The sequence below is a fragment of the Gobius niger genome (assembly GCF_951799975.1).
Source record: "Gobius niger genome assembly, chromosome: 1".
Taxonomy (NCBI): domain Eukaryota; kingdom Metazoa; phylum Chordata; class Actinopteri; order Gobiiformes; family Gobiidae; genus Gobius; species Gobius niger.
This window is the reverse complement of record NC_136852.1, coordinates 65,469,997-65,488,160: the sequence shown is the minus strand read 5'-3', so window position 1 is coordinate 65,488,160 and position 18,164 is coordinate 65,469,997. Positions and strand designations below refer to the sequence as shown.

At 42.5% G+C, this 18,164-nt stretch overlaps 1 protein-coding gene across 7 annotated transcripts; it reads right to left on the bottom strand.

Annotated features, from left to right (window-relative positions):
• Positions 1-450: 450 nt before the first annotated feature.
• Positions 451-17,475, bottom strand: atxn2 (ataxin 2). 7 transcript variants are annotated; one of them, XM_079553935.1, is made up of 25 exons: positions 16,998-17,475; positions 15,806-15,836; positions 15,631-15,690; positions 15,225-15,296; positions 13,934-14,084; positions 13,426-13,440; positions 12,479-12,603; positions 12,281-12,372; positions 12,010-12,198; positions 11,297-11,469; positions 8,486-8,668; positions 8,229-8,402; positions 8,005-8,112; positions 7,857-7,927; positions 7,371-7,732; positions 7,194-7,257; positions 6,976-7,122; positions 5,267-5,284; positions 4,730-4,799; positions 3,644-3,834; positions 3,426-3,537; positions 3,104-3,292; positions 1,545-1,750; positions 1,284-1,458; positions 451-1,144 (listed from the first exon to the last, which is right to left on the bottom strand). In XM_079553935.1, exons 1-25 carry the CDS (start codon positions 17,102-17,104, stop codon positions 1,119-1,121), a joined length of 3,111 nt encoding a protein of 1,036 aa, XP_079410061.1. In that variant the 5' UTR covers positions 17,105-17,475; the 3' UTR covers positions 451-1,118. The 7 variants fall into 7 exon arrangements, with proteins under 7 accessions (XP_079410061.1, XP_079410062.1, XP_079410060.1 ...); XM_079553936.1 differs by having other exon boundaries at positions 1,545-1,753; positions 4,736-4,799; XM_079553934.1 differs by having other exon boundaries at positions 1,545-1,753; positions 16,998-17,474.
• Between the last annotated feature and the right edge of the window lie 689 nt (positions 17,476-18,164).

Here is an 18,164-nt window from a genome sequence, read left to right as displayed (position 1 = left end):
CGTTTTCACCCCCAAAATGTTAAGTTTTTCAGCTATTCCTTATACCGCTCTTCTCCAGAATCGAGTTACTCCCTGAAAAGTTGTCAATTTTTGTGGCTGTCATTTCATTGCATTAGTCACCGCTTTGTATCTCCTCGTTTGTTGAAAGTCCAGCCGATGAATGTAAAATGTTCACAATACTGTCCACTGTTTAACCCAGCACTGTAAACACTTCCAACACAATATTCCCCTGAACTGCCAAGAAAAATCACACAAGCGCTTTACACGTCTCACTGTGCTGGCCTTTCTTTCAGTTACAAGCATTTTAAATTATACTAAATATTAACTGTATATTTACTTTTTGTAAAATAAACCTAAACAAAAACACAAAAGCCGGTGTGATGTCGTCATTTTGATGAGTGCGTCAAAGAAGAACCACAGAAAACTCTTCAGTTTTTAAAACTTTTTTTTATTTTTTTTTATTTTTTTGCTCATTTTTTAAATTATTTATATTATCTACAAAGTAAAAGTTTTAACTTAAAAGTTACATAAGGGTCGTGTGAGAAGTGGGATCTGATCACCACAGCCATTAGAATTTCATAAATAATGTTTGTCCTGTCCTCTTGGCTGACTCGTTCATTTCACAGGGAGCTTCTGGTCATTTTAGTTTGGATAGAAACTCGCCATGGAAACAAACGCAGCGCGCAGCAGCAGCATCAACAACAGTAAGTTTAATACTGTCTAGAGGTGGAAGATTTTTCAGAACAAGGTGCAGACAGAATACACGTTCCAGTCGAGTTTTTCTTCTTCACTCACTGATTAGTTTCTCTTTCACATCTTACTTGGCAAGCTGACTCGAGTTGCAATTTGGGACCCCTGATCATGTGTGGGAAGTGTTTCGCGATGAGAGCCGTCTTGACCGTTAAAAATGTTTTAGTTTGTTAAAACATGTCACTTCATCAGCCTGTTAAACATTCTCTTATTGCCTAGTCTGGGGTCGAGAGGAGGGGGGCGGGGGGAGGAGGAGAGCTGATGTGATGCGTGTCTGGAGAGAATGGAAGAAGAGGGAGGGCGTCATGATGAAAGCTCTGGTTAGGACGTCCCACTCAGAGCAGGTCCCTTGAAACCCTGGCACCAGTCTACAGCTGCTGCTGATGGTGTTGTACTGCAGGAGGAGAGAAGACGGTTAGCAGAAAATGGTCCAAAAGCATGTACAGTAACGATTTCAGGGCAGAAATCTTACCGATAGAAAGAAGACGAGTGATTTTCACATTAGTGAATCTGCTCTTAAATGATAAACTTACCTGGTGCGTGTGCCAGGTAGGAGAAATGTGTGGCAGAGGAGACAGGGATGGGGTTGAGGGCGGTCTGGGGCATGGGCGGCTGTGGACCTCCCGGGCCTTGAGTTGCCATCAGCATCATGGGAGGGTGAGTGGCTGCAGGATGGTGAGAGGACAGAAGCCCAGACTGCATGTGTGCCTGTGTCGGAGAGTAAATGTTATGTATTGTAATGGGTTAAAAAACATCACGTTATTGGACATGGCATTAGTTGGGTCCGTACTGACCTGCTGCATGTGGGCCATGTGGTTAGGGTTGTATCCGTGCTGCACCTGGGGGTGGATGTAGACAGTCTGCTGGGCCGACGGGAAGGAGGCCTGGGGGGACTGAGGGTTCGGCCCCGGGGTCATGGAGGGCGGGGTGTGGGCCAAAGCAGAGTACATCTGCTGCTGCTGAGGCTGGTTGGCCAAGTGCAGGGCCTGTGCCGCTGCGGCTGCTGGGGAGACATCGACAGGCGAGTGTGACACACGGCTCAGAACATAACATGCAGCTGATAGTCTAGGCCAGGGGCGGCTCTTGACCATTCAGACTGTCTGATGGGGTATGTTTCATTTGATGCGGCTCTTTGCAGAAGAATTGGTACATATTTCCAAATAAACTGTAGCAGTCATTAAGAATCTCGACCAAAAGTCCATTCGTAGTCCCATCTCTAAACACATTTATGAGAGCTCGTATCTCCTCGTACTCGCAACATAAAACTGAAGCTCAGACGTCCTCCAGAGGCCCCTGATTAAAGTTTCAACATGCTACGACACCTGCAGGGGCGCTTATGGCCTCTAGGGGCATGAGTTACTTAGTTCTGCTTTAATACAAATTGATTTCAATCTTGGTGAGGAGGAAAAACCATCAAGTCTAATACAAGCAGCAGGAAATATTATATAGAATAATCTCCAGAAAAAAAGTCCCCAGCCCAGACCCTCAATCTTAATACAAATCCCCATTTTATAATTTATCAGGACCTTTTTGATCAAAATTATTGAAATAAAAAAACGACATATGGCCAGGCATAAAGTGCTAGTTTATTGTGATTAAATATAGTGTGATGCCTGAGCTGCTCCTGGACCTCACACATGTTTTGTGGCTCTTCACAGCATCAGGGTTGAAGATTTCAGCTCTTGGTCTCTGACTAGTTAGCCACCCCTGGTCCAGTGAATAAGGACGCTGCACACATGGCAGGACACTGTTCTGCTCTGACAATTTGCTGGATATCTCTATGGGATGATTACTTTATTTTTTCTTGGCTGACATTTGTACATACATTTTCTTTTTTTTATATTTATTTTGTGACTAGATGGTACATCTTAATCTTACAATACACACCGCAATAGTAACACAGCTTTAAGTCCTTAGCTGTGCTAATCCAGGGGATAACGTTTGTACATTCATAAAGTAGTTGAAGTTGAAGTTAGCTTGGGTCTTTCCTCATTTGAAAATTAGGTATTTTTCTTCCTTTCTAAATAAAATGCTGAATTTCATTCAACTATGACCCAAATAACTACGTACAAGCAGAAAAGTCGGCTTATCCAAGAACTGCACCTCCCTTACAAAATCAAACCTGTGTTACTGGTATTAAAACCTAATTGAATCTTACTATTCTCCGTCCATTTGATTAATTCATAGTTTTTATTGGGAGCTAAAATATGAGTTCCCAATAAAAACACATAATTCACTCAGCACAAATATCAGCGTACTCTGCTAAAAGGAAGTGCAATATTTAAAAAAAATACTGATACATTGATGGCACCACGGGCCTCTTTAGACAGAGCTGGGTGTGGTGGGGACTGACCGGCTGCTGCCTGTGGGTGCTGTGGGTGCTGCACGGGGCTGGCGGCCGGGTGGTTGGGGGGTCCGCTGTGCTGGGGCCCACCCTGCTGGCCTTGTCCCGTGGGCGTGGCAGAGGGCTGAGGGTGCTGCGCGTGCGGGTGCAGGGTGGCGCTGTGGTGCGTGTACTGCTGAGGCATGGGGCCTGGAGACACTGGATTAAGATGGGAAAATAATCTCAAACTATATATTTTTTGACTACATGACTGCAATAGGCTCTCATAACTAGTTCTCAGTCACAAAGGTGAAGGAAAATGAGAGAGACACTCGAGGCTTTGGTGACATACCATACATGGCGTGCGTCTGCTCGGCGTACTGTGAGCTGGAGGGCTGTCCGTGTGTGGGAGGGGCCATCATCCTGGCACTGCCCTGCATCACTGGACTGAACATGTGCTGTGTCTGGTAGGGGGGCAGGGACATGAATTAGCAAGAGGAGCACTTACTTCCGTGTGAAATGATTGGTGTATCTGTGGATGTGAATATGAAGCCAGTCCTTCCTAACTACCTGGGACTGGTAGTGGGACATCTGCTGCACCAGGGGCTGACTGGTGAACTGCTGGGGGCTGCAGAAGTACTGCGCAGAGTAGGCAGGGTTCTGGGCCACGATGGGAGGTCCCGCCGCTGTGACCGAGTGCATCATGGTGGGAGTGCCTGGAGCGTGGTGCTGCTCTGACCTCTGCTGGGGCATGTTGGCAACTGGACAAGACAGTTCAGAGATGCTTTCCTTACTTTGTGTAGGAAAAGTAGCAGCAGTTGGAAAATATGATGCATGAAAACAATCAATGTTCAATTATCAATAGTGACTAATATAAACAACTCAGGCCACGATAATATGAGACTGTATCATCACAGGGAGTGGGTACTCTTAAAAGGAAATGTTTGCACTTGGGGGGGGGGGGGGGGGGGGGGGTTATACAACCCTAACTACATGGCCCACATGCTTTATATATTTCTGTATATATATTTTTTTTACAGAAATATCTAAAGTTACTCGATAGTCCGTGCACAATAAATGAAAACATATGTTAGGAAACTATGTCTAAACCAGAAGAAATTGTCCAATTTAAAAAGGGGTAATAATGTCTAAGACATCTTTATCACCATCTTAAAGTTTGTTGGTGTGATCTAAAACAGCGAAAACTAAATAATCCTCTAAGCCTGCTAAAATAAGCCCCTCCCACTCCCCTCCTCTTCGCTGTGCAGCTTTTTCAATAAAGATAAACAATTTTAAAATTCCACTGCAGTGAAACTATGGCGAGTTTCACGATGAAAGGATTAAGCTTAGCAAGAAATTGCAAGGTGAGGAAAGCATTTCCTGGATCTGCAGGACCTCAGGAAGAGTAATAATCACCGGTGAAGATCAAGTTATGACTATACTTTCCCCCATTTTAATGCCCTTTTCTCACACAACTCCAGAACAATGTAACTTTGTAACATTGGGTCTGTTGAAAATGGCCAATTAACTCTAATGATTATTATTCCATGAAATAATTGCAGCAAAGGTACTGAAGGATTTACGACAGTACCCAGCATTCAAGTCCAAAACAGTCAACTGACACAGGCCGTGGGCTTAGCAGACAGACATACTCACCTTTACCTGGTCTGTAGGGTTTGGACTGGCTGACCGTCATGTGGGAGATTGGAAGCTGGTACATAGGAGACTACACCAAAAGGAAATAAAAGTACAAAACATTACAAACTTTGTGCCTTAGTACAGAGTCTACAGCCACATGAGAGCAGCCGAATTTAGCCTGGAGTTTACCAAAAGAAAAGGTTCTGAGAATCCTTGACCTGGGACCACATGCATGTAGACAATAAACAATACTACTGAACCAAAGGACTCACTTAGATCTGGAAATTTTCAAAGTATATACCATGCATTTCAAATCAGACTAATAGAGGGGAAAAAATAAATAAACATTCTAACTTTAAAACCCAGGTACTCAATACAAAATGACAAGACAGTTTTTTTCTGTGAAGGGTTTCAAATGGATTGCAATAAGAAGTTGGCAAACCAACATCTGATGGCAGTTTTTAACAAGCAAGCAAAACATCTCAGAACAGTTTGGGATAATAAAGAAATAAAAGAGGTTAAAATAGAAATCTAGAAAAAAAAAAAATCACAAACCTTCCATATAATGCTTTTCTAATGGAGCGAGAGAGAGGGGAGAAGGGAGGAAAAGGGAAAGAGACCACGCTTTAGTTGTTCAAAGTGTCTGAGGCAAAGTTAAACGATGTTGGATCACCAAGAGTTTCTTAGAGCAACTCGCACACAGTTCATCCATTCAGTTCACAAGATTAGTTCATACTGCGGTTTATCGGTCACTAAAAACAGCTACGACAGGGATGGCGAACATGACAAAAGAGTGTGTCAGTGTAACGGGGGCTGTACAGTTAGAATGGCAAAATACAGCAGATATTTCGATAGAACCGTATTCCTTTGCAAATATCACAGTATACCGTCTCCATAATGGATCCTGCAACGTTTTAAATCTGCTGCTTACCCTGTAGTTTAGACCAATGGTTCTCAACTGGTTTGGCTCCATGACCCACCATGTACATAGAATGACAAGTCACGACCCATTTATATATATATACACAGGTTAAACATAAGCCATGCATGTTATTTTCATTTGTTGTACAATAAGCTTTTCACTGTTTCAGCTCAGAGTGAACAAGATATGTCTTTATGTAATATTGAAACACTGCGAGTCACTTGAACCCACGAAAAGGGGCAAGTAACCTGGGGACAGTGTGGCCACAACGATAGGGCTGCAAGGTTTATCGTCTCTGTATTTGAGTGATAGATGTTCACCAATCAGAATTGTGGAGCCTCTGATCTCAGGTTCAGCGGCAACAGATAAAAGGTTGTCCGAGTTTCCCTAAAGCAGATTCTAATGGGTTTAAATAAACACCATGTGGTACCATCCCGGACTTATTTTAGTCACGTGGCTGTCCTTCAGAGGTACTCTAAACGTCGGGGAAACTCCTCTAGAAGAGGGCGCTGTCCACATAAAACTAAAAAAATTTGAATACACAGTAGACTATTGAGTATTGTTCCAATGTGGAGCAGTCTGAGCACGACAATGGAGTTTAGCTAAAAGTAACATAGCTTCCTTCACTCATCATTACAGCAGCAAAGTATCAAATATAAAATCACAAATCGAATCGCAGTATTTGTCCAGAAAATTGAAATTGGGTTTCTGTCAAAATCATATAGCCCTAAACAACAACTTTGTTGCACGCACTCCGTCTCCATTTCCCATGCTTCACTGCGTGGCACTTGAAGTGGCATTTTAGCAAAAAACAATGAAAATGTGCGGCAAGAATTAAACAGCTCAATTTGGCATGACCCAAATATGGAACCCACGAGTTGAGAACCACTGGAGTAGACTTCAGCAAACATGTTCTGATGACCGTGTGATTGTTGCAGTTACAGTACTTCAGTGTTTCTTCCAAAGTCATGCAGCTCACTGTGAGCAGGAATGATGGCTGGTTATTATCACAAAGACAGCTTGTTTATCTGATTTTGAGCTCTTAAACTTGTGAATGAAGGAAATCTTTCTGAGGATTATCACAAAGACATCCTTCATCCATTATACACAAATGATTGAAAATTGCATACATTTGTTGAAACTCCTCAAATACACAATATACTGTAACTAATCTAGTCGACAGTTACAATTTCCAGTTTCAGGCGTTACCTCGTCCGACAACGAAGGCTGCAGAGTATCGTTTTTTTTGTTTTTTTGTTTTTCTTCTAACAAAACTCTTTCTAAGTCCCAGTATGGAGAGTATGGTTCAGAAAAACCAAGGTGTGATGTTCACTTCTCTCACCTGTACTCCAGGACTGACTGGAGTGAGCGGGTACATCTGGGGGAAGCATACCGTCTGCCCGTACACTGTGGGGGGCTGTGGCACCACGATGGAGGGGCTGGGCTGCCCCTGAGGCCGCGGGGGCGTTGGAGTGTTGGCCGGTTTAGGCTGAGGGGAAAAAACATTGTGTAACATAAACGGTGGAGAGCAAAGCAAAGCAGATACACCGCAGTACATACCTGTGTATTAAACCGGGGCTTGAACTCGTTGGCATTAGGGTTTAGGGTGGATTTTCTTACTTGACTGGAGAATGAACAAAAATAATGAAGCGTTTTGGTTATTGTAGCTGTACACATCTTATTCAGAGTGCTCAATGAAAAACATTTTTAAAAAGTAGCGATATGCTGAATGCTCACTCTTGTACAGCCTCCTTCTTTTCCTCCTTATCTTCATGCTTGTTGCCGCTGAAGGCAGATGTGGTCGTTGTCTGGACGCCCTGCGAGTTCATGTCCAGCACCGCCCTCTTTAGGTCGGGGGCGGAGGGAGACGGGGACAGCGCGGCCGGACTTCCCGGTTTGCTGCTGTTGGAGGTGCTAGAGGGGGCGGCGCTACTTCCGGGAGTGCCGGGAGTGATCACTACCACGCCGTCGTCCGCTGCCTCTCTCCCCGCGGCCGAAGCTTTGTCTACAGGAAGGTCTTTAGGTTTGTCTACGGGATCTCTGCCGCCCTTGGTCATCATCTGCTCAAACGAAGGGTCTGCGTTTGAACTAGACTGCAACTGGAAAAAGCGGAGAGCAAGGTAAGATGTGGTAAGACAGAAAAGGTTATGATTAAGCCTTCCTAAACATGAGGGCCATGAACAATGATCATCAATCCCCCCCAAAGAATGAAGTGGTACTTACCCTAAAATCTACACTAAATTTCTTTAAATTGTCTATCTGCTTTCTGTGATCTGGCGCCAAAGAGGGAGGTCCTGAATGAAAAAAACAAACCTTACATTAGAGAACGGATTAGAAAGCCGAGAAACGACGTGGAGGACACATTTAGTACCTTTACAGACTGGTCTAGTGATGCTAGGTGAGCTGTCTGAGGGCTTAATGTTCTCTTTGTTTGCAATGGGTGATGTTTGCCTCGTCTCCTGGACTCGACCATCTTTCCCTTTAAAGACACAGTCACAGTGTTCAAATGTGGCGCAGGGAACTACATCAGCAGATTATCAAAAGTACAGAGTCGTATGGCATGAAAGTTAATAAAGAAAAGATTCCCAAACGCACCATCTGCTGAAGGGGGGAGCATGTTGGGGGCGGGACTAGCAGCAGTTGGAGAGGAGGCGCAGGGCGTGCCAGTAGGTTCGATTGGAGCGGTTCCGGTCTGAGGAGATGGAAGTGAGGAAGAACCGGGTGACGCACCGCTCACGCTGTTCTGTCGAGGCGAGCGGGGTCTGTGGGCTGATGGGAGACCGCAAAGAGGATTTTTTTTTTTTAGGGAGATATTTGGACAAAGCATAGTTTAGGATAAGTTTAGAAATTACCTCCGCTAACCACTGAAGACCAGGTTCCTCCTGAGCTGTTCCTTGTCGGTGGCGCAGCGGGGACCTCTATAGGAGCATTGTGGGGAATCAGGTCTAACCCAGGGGGTGCTCCCGGGGTCCGGCAGGGTGGCCCCCTATGAGTACGAGGTGTTCGCTGGGATTTCGGAGACATTCGCGGTGGACCTGCAACATGGAAAGGGGCCAGCGTGAAATTGGAATTACACTGAACCAAGGATTAGCGGTAGAGACCACACAAACACAGCTACTGGCTATAAAAATCGGGCTTCCACACCAGAGTGCAGTGCTGCTATGGTTCTAGGGATGTCAGGATTAACCGGTTTTAAAATTCCATCTGAGAAGCATCTAAAAGCTCACGATGGGTTCATTGCAAAAATCTTAGGGCTCACGGTAAACCGCTGTCACGTTTCATGAGCCGTATCGCATATGTATTTGTGCCAAACGGTGCACACTCACCGTAAAGGCTGAAGAAACAGCAACGGCAGGCAGGTTTAACAATCTAATATGCAGCGTTTGTTATGCCGCTTCAACAGCAAAAATGTTGCCAGGGGAAATCAGCTGATATCATTTGTTTAGGTTACTCTTTTGTAATCATATTGAATTCAAGAGACCACAGATCAAAGAGAAAAGGTTATTATAGAATATCTGTAGAAAACATTGACATTTGTCTAAATGAAGCATTGGCCATGCTTCATTTAGACATGGCCAATAATAATAATAATAATCCTTATTATTTTTATTATTAACACTATAGATTACAGCCCGCATGTTCCATGTGTCGGTACAGGGAACAAGTAATTACACGTGTTAAGTACAGGTAATTACATATTTAAGTGATTTAGGATGAATGATGTGTGTGAGTGAATGTATGGTGGTGGTCAGAGGGACCGTTGGCGCAGACATGTGCAGTCGCGAAAGCGCTTCTGTCAGTCTCCCCCAGGGGAAACTGAAGCTACAAACGTAGTTTACCACCACCGAGTGTGGAGTGAATGTACAATTGTCTCATGTAAAGCGCTTTGTGACTGTCTGTGAAAGGCGCTATATAAATAAAGATCTTCTTCTTCTGTTTTGGCCAGATTGTTCCAGCTTCATAAAGTTTCATACATTGAGGAAAATGACCGCATAACTATGTGGAAATACACATTAATTAACTAATGTGCAAGTACACGGTCAGTACTGTAATCTTAAGTGAGACGCTATGTGCACATATATTACACCTTGCACGCCTTTGTTACCCGTACACCTTTATTAAATCTTGCACTTTAATGTGTAATGACTTTGTTACCTGTACCTACACATAAAACTTAAGGGCTGTAATCTTAAGCGTTACCTAATAATCTATTCATTATTTTATTTCTTTTTAAGTAATGGCAAAAGCATTAAGTTAAAAGATAACTTGGCTGAATGTTAAATAGGATTTCAATTAAAACAACCCTTACATAAACACACAACTGTACACGTCTCGTTTCTTTTTGTGAACATTTAGACAGAACTGTAAAGGTTTTGAGCAATTCTCAGTATTTTCATTTCGATAATCGTAAATCTGCAATATTTTTCTCCGAATAACTGACTCAAAAAAGTAGAACCATGACATCCCTATATGGTTAGTTGCATGCATTTGCAGTAGTGCAGAGGAAAGAATTGTTGACGGACATCGAGGAGATCCAACACCACACCAAACTTCACAGCACGCATTTCAAATCACGCCGGTGAAAAGGTAATAGGAGAGCGAAAGAAAACGCTTTTGTGGAAATCTAAAGTTGACTATTTTTGGCCAACATTAGTCTGCAACACAAGCAAATGGGAAATAACATTTTTGTCTCCAGTGTTGTCGGCATACTTTCTGTCTACGGTCATGCTAAAACACAAAGCACAACATCAAACCATGGTGCTCCCACATGCCGAGGTAAAGGTGCCTGATGTGTACAGGATCAGTTTAGGCGCTCACCAAATGTGTTTTTCATTTGGGGCTAAACTGATCTCACCTGAAGCAACCTCACCTAGTTCCACACTAGATCTGGGCAAAACTTTTGAGAGTTGTAATTCCCTTTTCTAACTCTACCAGACAAAAGATGATGACTGACTGAGCTCTAATCGCCCTCCTGTAACTTTGCCCAGGTCTACTCCACACTGCTGTGGGTACCTTCTGACGACATGCGTTTAGGCAAAGTGGAGGCTGGCGACGCGGGCCCATGATGGGGGAAAGAAGATGACGAGGAGGGGTAAGAAGTGTGGGATGAGTGAGAGGGAGGTCTGGAAGGTCTAGAGGGAGGCCTGGAGGGTGGCCTGGTGGGTGTGCTCGCCCGAGGAGGGAGAGAGGAGGGGCCAGGCGGGTAACGAGAGGGAGATGGACAGGGTGAGGGCCAGTGGGACGAACCTACGGGAGGACCACAAACAGGAGATGACGACTGAAGCAGACAGCGGAAAACTCACGTAATATCGAGAACAGGTCGTCCATCTAAAAGTCACCAATTTTGCCTTTTCTCTTTAATAAGTATCATTTGTACACAATTATATACAGGCAGGACATTTGACTTTGCCTGAAATATCTTTAAAACATCGTACACAGTATTTTGATATAATATTGGTCAAATCTGAGTCGGTGACCTTTAAACAGTGGCAGATGAAGAGAGATTTAAATAACTGATTGTCCACATATTAAATTCATGCGTCATATCATACACAGAAAAGTACAAGTACATACCATAGTAAATAGGACACACAGGACAGACTAAATATCTCTCACTCTTTCGAGCACTTTTAAACTATTGGACTTTTTTTTTCTCTTTTTACCTCCGTTGACCACCCTCTGGTCAGTGTTAGCGCTGGGGCTGTAGTCGTGTGGTCCGGGACGTGGAGTAGAAGGTCCAGCTGAATTCTGAGAAAGACGAGGCGAGTTCTGCCGGCCCTGCCCCCAGGACATGGCCTCACGGTTTCTCTGACCTGGAGGAATGTACTTGCTCTCTCTGGACACACAGCACAGACACAAAACAATAGCAGATGCTCAGGTTCATTAGATTCAACAACAACAGGGAGGCTGTGAATAATTAACTTGTGCCAACTGTTTCTCCTAGGCCAAGATGAGTACGTCTTCTGTCATTTTGAAGCAAGCATTTGTTCTCAGAACAGATGTTGTGTGCTTAAGGATGTCGCTGAAGACTTAATTCAAGATTTGAATGAGCTTTAACAGCCAACTGTAAAACTTCATTGAACAAGGTTAAACACCCAGAGTGAGCAGGCTTTTGGATCGGTTGTACCGAGACTCACTGTCCCCCAGTGACCTGCTAAAACGACTGAGCAGTGCACCCTATGGGCAAACTTTCTCTGAGCATCTGTACTACCACAACTCCTGTGTGCATTTTGTCTGTCATGTAGCCGCCTGCTTTTAGTATTTCATTTTATTTATTAACAGTATTTTGTTGTAGTATTCATGTTTTAATTTGTGAAGAACAATGCGAGTCCATGAGCACTGCTACACACAGATATGGCAAATTTCTGAGCTTCACCTGCTTAATGTGTGCCCGTCTCTTTCCCCTCGCACCACAGCCGTGTACTTCTCCTCCTCCGTCCGCTCGTCGTTCTCCAGAGCCACACGAGCTTTATACGTAGCACTGGCCTCGATTTCCTCTGCCAGCTGGGCTGCCCGCGCTTCCCTCTTCAAAAACTCCTCCGAGTTATCCCTCTCCAGAGGAACCCTGCAAATGTGCGGCAATTAAAAAAAACATTTAAAAAGTTTGTATGGTTGAGACAAAGTTGCTTGTATGATGGGAGACATACGTGTATGTTGAAAGGCTGCTGTCATATGTAGACAGGACACCATACTTTTCTTCATTGAACTTGAACATGTCATTGGGATCCCAGCCGTTTGACTGGTGGCACAGACAGAGCTGCTTTAAACCAGTGTGTAACAAAAAGTGGCTGTTTTATTCATGTTGCATTGTACATGCTCCACAGGTGGAAATCTCTTTTCTTTACCACATCAGTGTCCAGGGACTCCAGGCTGTCAGACTGGTGTGTTTCACCTCCATCCCAAGGCTCCAGGTCTTTCTCTTTATGTTCACCATTGATCTTTCCACTAACGGCTGAATCCGTGAAGTTGTCTGAAAAGCAGGAGGGACAATACATCCATTACAGGCACGGCATTCCTTTAACAACAACATGCAGCCACTTGGAAGACCCGCTAAAGAAGTAATAATCATGCCTCAAAAGCTTCTGCCATGGCAGCATTCAGAAAGGGCTGCGTGAAGTGGTGAAACAGGCGCATAAAAAGGTCAGAGTAAACAATATGCACTATGTTCAGGCATCAAATTAATCCATTATCACCTCAAGCTCAACAAAGTAATTTCCTTAGATGGACTTTTAAAAGGGGGTAGTTTAAGTATCACATTAGAAGCATACCTTAACAACCATTGCAACTGTGTTAAAGCGGATCATGGAGATTTATGCAAAGAGATTCCCAAGCATTATTGCTGTTAAAAAAATCAAGGTAAATCAAAAGTATGAGGAGTGCTGTGGGCACAGCTGCAGACATGCACTGGAGGTGAATGCGCCCTAACCCCGATTATCCTGGGTGCAAGTTGCTTTCAATGGAACCACTCTATTGTTGTGCATAATTATGTAATAAGTGAATAAAAGTCCTACATCCTTATTGAAAATGAAATCAGAAATTCTACTAGTTGTAAACTGTGCGATTAACCCCAATATTCAAATTTCTACAATGTGCTTTTAAATTCCAATATTGGGTACATTTAATCCACTGAAAGCAACTAAAAACAGCAATAAAAAGAAAAGTAGTGAAGCAACACTGCATTTTCCAAAGTTCAGTTCAGTTTTAAAGCCATCATACTTTACGTAATCGAATAACAGTTGTTAATCGACTGAAGTTTTTGAAAAAGCTCGTCAAAATGCAACCGCTCATTTACCTGTGTCAGAGGGAACTGAACAACAGGAGAGAAGAGACAGTACAGGGAGACAAGAAGACAAAAATGACCAGATTGTTTAAAAAAAATAATTATCTAAACGGAATGTTTTGTCAAAATGTGTTGTACTGCATTGGAATATTTTTGAACAGAGCATTTATTCATTCACCAAAATGAAACCAGTCTCTTCAGATGATGACATAAACACATACTATCATTTTCAAATTCACCCCACAGTCCATTCTGCTGGATGGCGGAGAGGGTCAAGAGGGGCTGGATAAAGAAAGCTCATTCTGTCTTTATTGAGTACCCTTGCTGAGCCAGGGCAACCTTCAGCCCAATCAATCGACCATATTAGTCTTCAGTGACTCGCCAATCAGAACAGACACAAGATTTAACTGTGTGAAATCCAGATAATGAATAAGAAGGAACTATAAGCTGTATGTATTTAATGGTAGGCATGTGTTTTTATGTCTGTGAAGGTGTTTGTGGCAGGAGTTGCACTCTGTACCTTTACGGGCAAAATTCGGGTCGACATCTTTGAAGGTCACGACTACGACGTCTGAGGCTTTGAAAATAATGCTTTCCACAATGTCCTCCTTTCTCGGAGCTGTGCTTGGCTCTGTGCTCTTTCTGTGGGCAGCATCTAACACCAAGTCACACTAAAAACAACAATCAGTACAAGAAAGTTATCTCATTATACTGCAGAAGTGATTGTCAAACCATATTTCAACATCACAAAATAGAACAAAAATGATGTTCAAATCAAACAGACAAACTTTCTTGTTCTAAAACAACTAGAAAAAAGTCCATTCCCTGAATTAATCATATCACCACTTCCTTGTGCTTGTACTAATTATTCTAGATGTTTTACGCCAAGAATTGTTTTAGATAAAAGCATTGAATGTTTAGCTGTATTTCTGTTTGGGGGTGTTTTTACTATCCAGAGTAAAATGACCCACTCCGTGCAGGGGTTATGAACTACACCAGCCTGGGGACTCCTCCACAGTTGAGTGACTGGAGAGGTTTGGCCCTGGGACTGGTTTCAAAAAAGGAGGGACTGTGCACAGCTACAAATTGAATGGACGAGAGAGAACGCACTTGTAAGCAAATATAATACAATACAAAGTAGGGCTAGGACAATATATCATTTTGCAATACTAAGTAATGATACTTTTTCAAAGTATCAATACTTCAATACTTTAAAAAAATAATATTTCATCAAGAACAGTTACACATAAAGTGTTGTTGTTTTAACCAACACTTAAAATTAAAACACATCGCATGAAGTGTCGTTACAATGTAGTGCTGTGACGCAGAGAAGCTAAATTAATGAAAAAGGTTATTGATAAACATAAACAAGACCCATTTATCACTTGTCCCATAGCAATCTGGGCCAGTTCCATCTAAAACCCTCTAAAACATGCACTTGCAGGGGCTGCTCCAAACTGTATCAAGCTCAAGCAACACCAAACTTCCACTAAATACAAATGTACAGTTCTGGCAGTGATCGTGGATGACCCAAATCTATTGTTTTACTCAAAGCTTAAAAGATACCAGATTGAATGCATCATATTTTTCTCAGAAGCGAAAGATAGTGGAACACTTTCGCCTTAAAGGGAGGATGAATTTTGAAATATTTCTCTCATCCTTAAAAGGTAAGACGGAGGGATCAAGCTGCCACTGCGTGCGGACTCTGCTTCTCGCCACACACACTCTTGATGATATCATTTTATCAAGCAAAGTAACATATATAGTTCAACATTAGGATCCAACAAACAATGCTGTATATTTGTACATACCTCTGGCCCATACGTTTTGAAAACTCCTTCATAGACCGCTCCATTTTTTACTTTAAGCTCACACTTGGTCCCCTATCAAGACAGAGAATACAGCTATAATTAATCACTGTGTGCACTTTGCATACACTTCATAGTCAATGTCAATTTACACATTGAGAAAGCCATCTGCTGTGAAATGGGCAAAAGATGGATCAGGCTTAGTTTGTTTGTGCAACCAGCTGTCTCTACAAATCACACAGGCTTTGTTTATTGCCGAGTGGACATTTTGAAGAAATGGCGTGTGGCGGAAGACGGGCTGTCCAACATACGGCAGATACTAATTTCTTACAAGCATAATTCACATCAAGACTGATGGTGCTGTAGCATTTACCTAAAATAATACATACTGTACATAAAAATTACTTACCACTACTGAGGTCAAGACATGGACCATCCTCATATTTGCATACACTCCATTGAAAATAACCTTGGGGATTAAAACACATTTGCAATTGAATGCAAGGGCACTTTCCAGGACCATACAAGTGTGTGTTTTATTGAAATAATATACAGTATAACAATATGATGACTTTAATACTTACTGATGAAGGCCCTTTTCCGCTGTGTCGTCCCCTGCAACGTAAATAGAAAATAGTACTGTACTTGCATAAGATTCACAATTGATAAACTGATTCATTCAGAAAATCTGTGCATATTTTTTTTGCACAACATATGATGTGTATAATATATACATCTGACATTTAATCACATGTTTCCCTCATAAATGTCCTAAGTTGCCCCTGGCTAGCACAGTGAAATGTACTGGCCATACATTTCACACAGCACATGTTACCACCCCTTCACAGGATATGAGGATATGTACCTAATATATAGCACGCAAAAAATCTAAAGTAATGGTACCTTGCGAGCAACATATTGTTAAGTAAACTAGTAAACATTACTGAAAGTACCATTGTGCAAGGTGCCTTGGTTCAAAATACTCGCTACAAGAGGACGTACTGTCCTAGTGACCGGTAGAAGAAGGGCCTTAGCAGAAATCAGGGCAATTTTACAATGCGCATGAGGCACCAAAACTCGCTCAGAGTTAGCTTTATTTAAGAAGCACTGCACATGTAGGGTATGTCATGCTTCAAGGGCACTATTTCACATGTGCTGCAACGTCAAGGTTGAAATACTCTTGGTCTCATTTCTCTTTCCCCTCTCGCCCCGTCTCCACACCCACCATTTCTTGTGCGCGTCCACATTTTATATATCCGAGAACGTAGCAATTTAATTGAATGACAATCGACAAGCGGTGGTGTTGCGGAGTGTATGGGATGTGCAACCACAGGGGAGATGTCGTATAAATCTGCAATACTAACAGTGAACACAAATGGACCGAATTGCATGCATAGGCTGTGAAATGGCTTATTAACGATGTTAAACTGACTCCATGCTGGCATTAACCTGCAAGAAACACTGATGCCCCAGGGTAAAGCGTGTAAACAGTCTGTGGCCCTACATAATAATTATTTTAGTGCGCACGTTTAGGTATTTTTTATTGAGACACACAGTCAGGCCTCGTTGCTAACCAAACTGCACAACGCCACCGACGCTAGGCCCGATGCAGCTCACAAACACGTAACAACGCTAGCAGTTTTTGGCCACTACCAAGGATGTCATCTCATGCAACTACCACTGCAGTATGCAGCAGCGCCAGAGTCACAGGATTTCATTGCTAGCGTACACACTTGTGTGTTTGGACAAGTTAAATATCGTATGGATTGCACAGACCTTCCCAGACTCTGTCTTCCCCCTCCGCTTCCTCCGGCTCCGGAGGTGGTACCAGCACCGCTGCCACCACCGGGCTTACTGCGATTTCCACCGGCCTTCATTGACATGATGATCCCATAAAAAATGCAATAAAGACTCTTCTCTACGCCGCAATAAGATGTGTAGTTATGTCACAGATTGCGAATGTTAGCAATCTAAAATGTGACTTGCTAGTCTGCTAATGTCAACGTGCCTTTCGAGGAGGAAGATGATATGCTATGCTAATAAGATAGCGGGCTAACAGTAGCTAGCAATCTGTACAATTCCTATTAAAACAGAAAAATATATATTTAAAAAAGACAACACGCGCCAATATGCTGTCCGAAAGAAACATGGATTTACACCTCGATCTGTCGATTTGTCGTATATAGCTAACAAAAATGTATATTAGAATTGAGTTTATAGCTATCTCGGGTTCTTTCCGTTGCTACCAGCGAAAAGACCAAAACAGTCTGAAAGGGACAAAAAACAGCGGAGGGATATATGTCAGGCGCAAGGTGCATCACATCAAACCAACTGTAACAATATTGCATTTTCATAATACCCGAGGATTGATGCAATGCATATATTAAATGTTTTACACCACACAAAAAATGAAATAAATTAAGACATTTAAACAGGTTTATGTCCGATCATGGTACTATTTTCAGGAAGTTGCTCCATCCTCCACTGCTGTATTGAGGCATCCACGTGAGCCGGTGAACACACACGCACCTAGACAGACAGTAGTACTATGCTGTCAGTGTGTATTCAGTGTATTTATATATTACACACGTTTGATTGTGGGGGAAAAATATTGCTAAAGCCTATTAACATAAGCTCTCTAATAAAACATGCAGCCAATTTTAATAGAAAACGCACAACAACAACAGCAACAATATTGAATCATTCTACAAAATAAAATAAAAAAAAACACAGTATTCCCAGTTAAATCTTTAAAACATTGTGAAACTTTTTTCCTCTATTTTTTTCTCATTCAAAAGTTTGATGAAGTAACTGTAATGTGAACAAACGCGGTATTGATATGTTTTTAATGTCAGCATGTTTAACCATGTTTTGTACTGCAGCATGATTAAGGTCCTTAGATGGACCCAAACACATGACATAATGTTTTATACTTCAATGTTT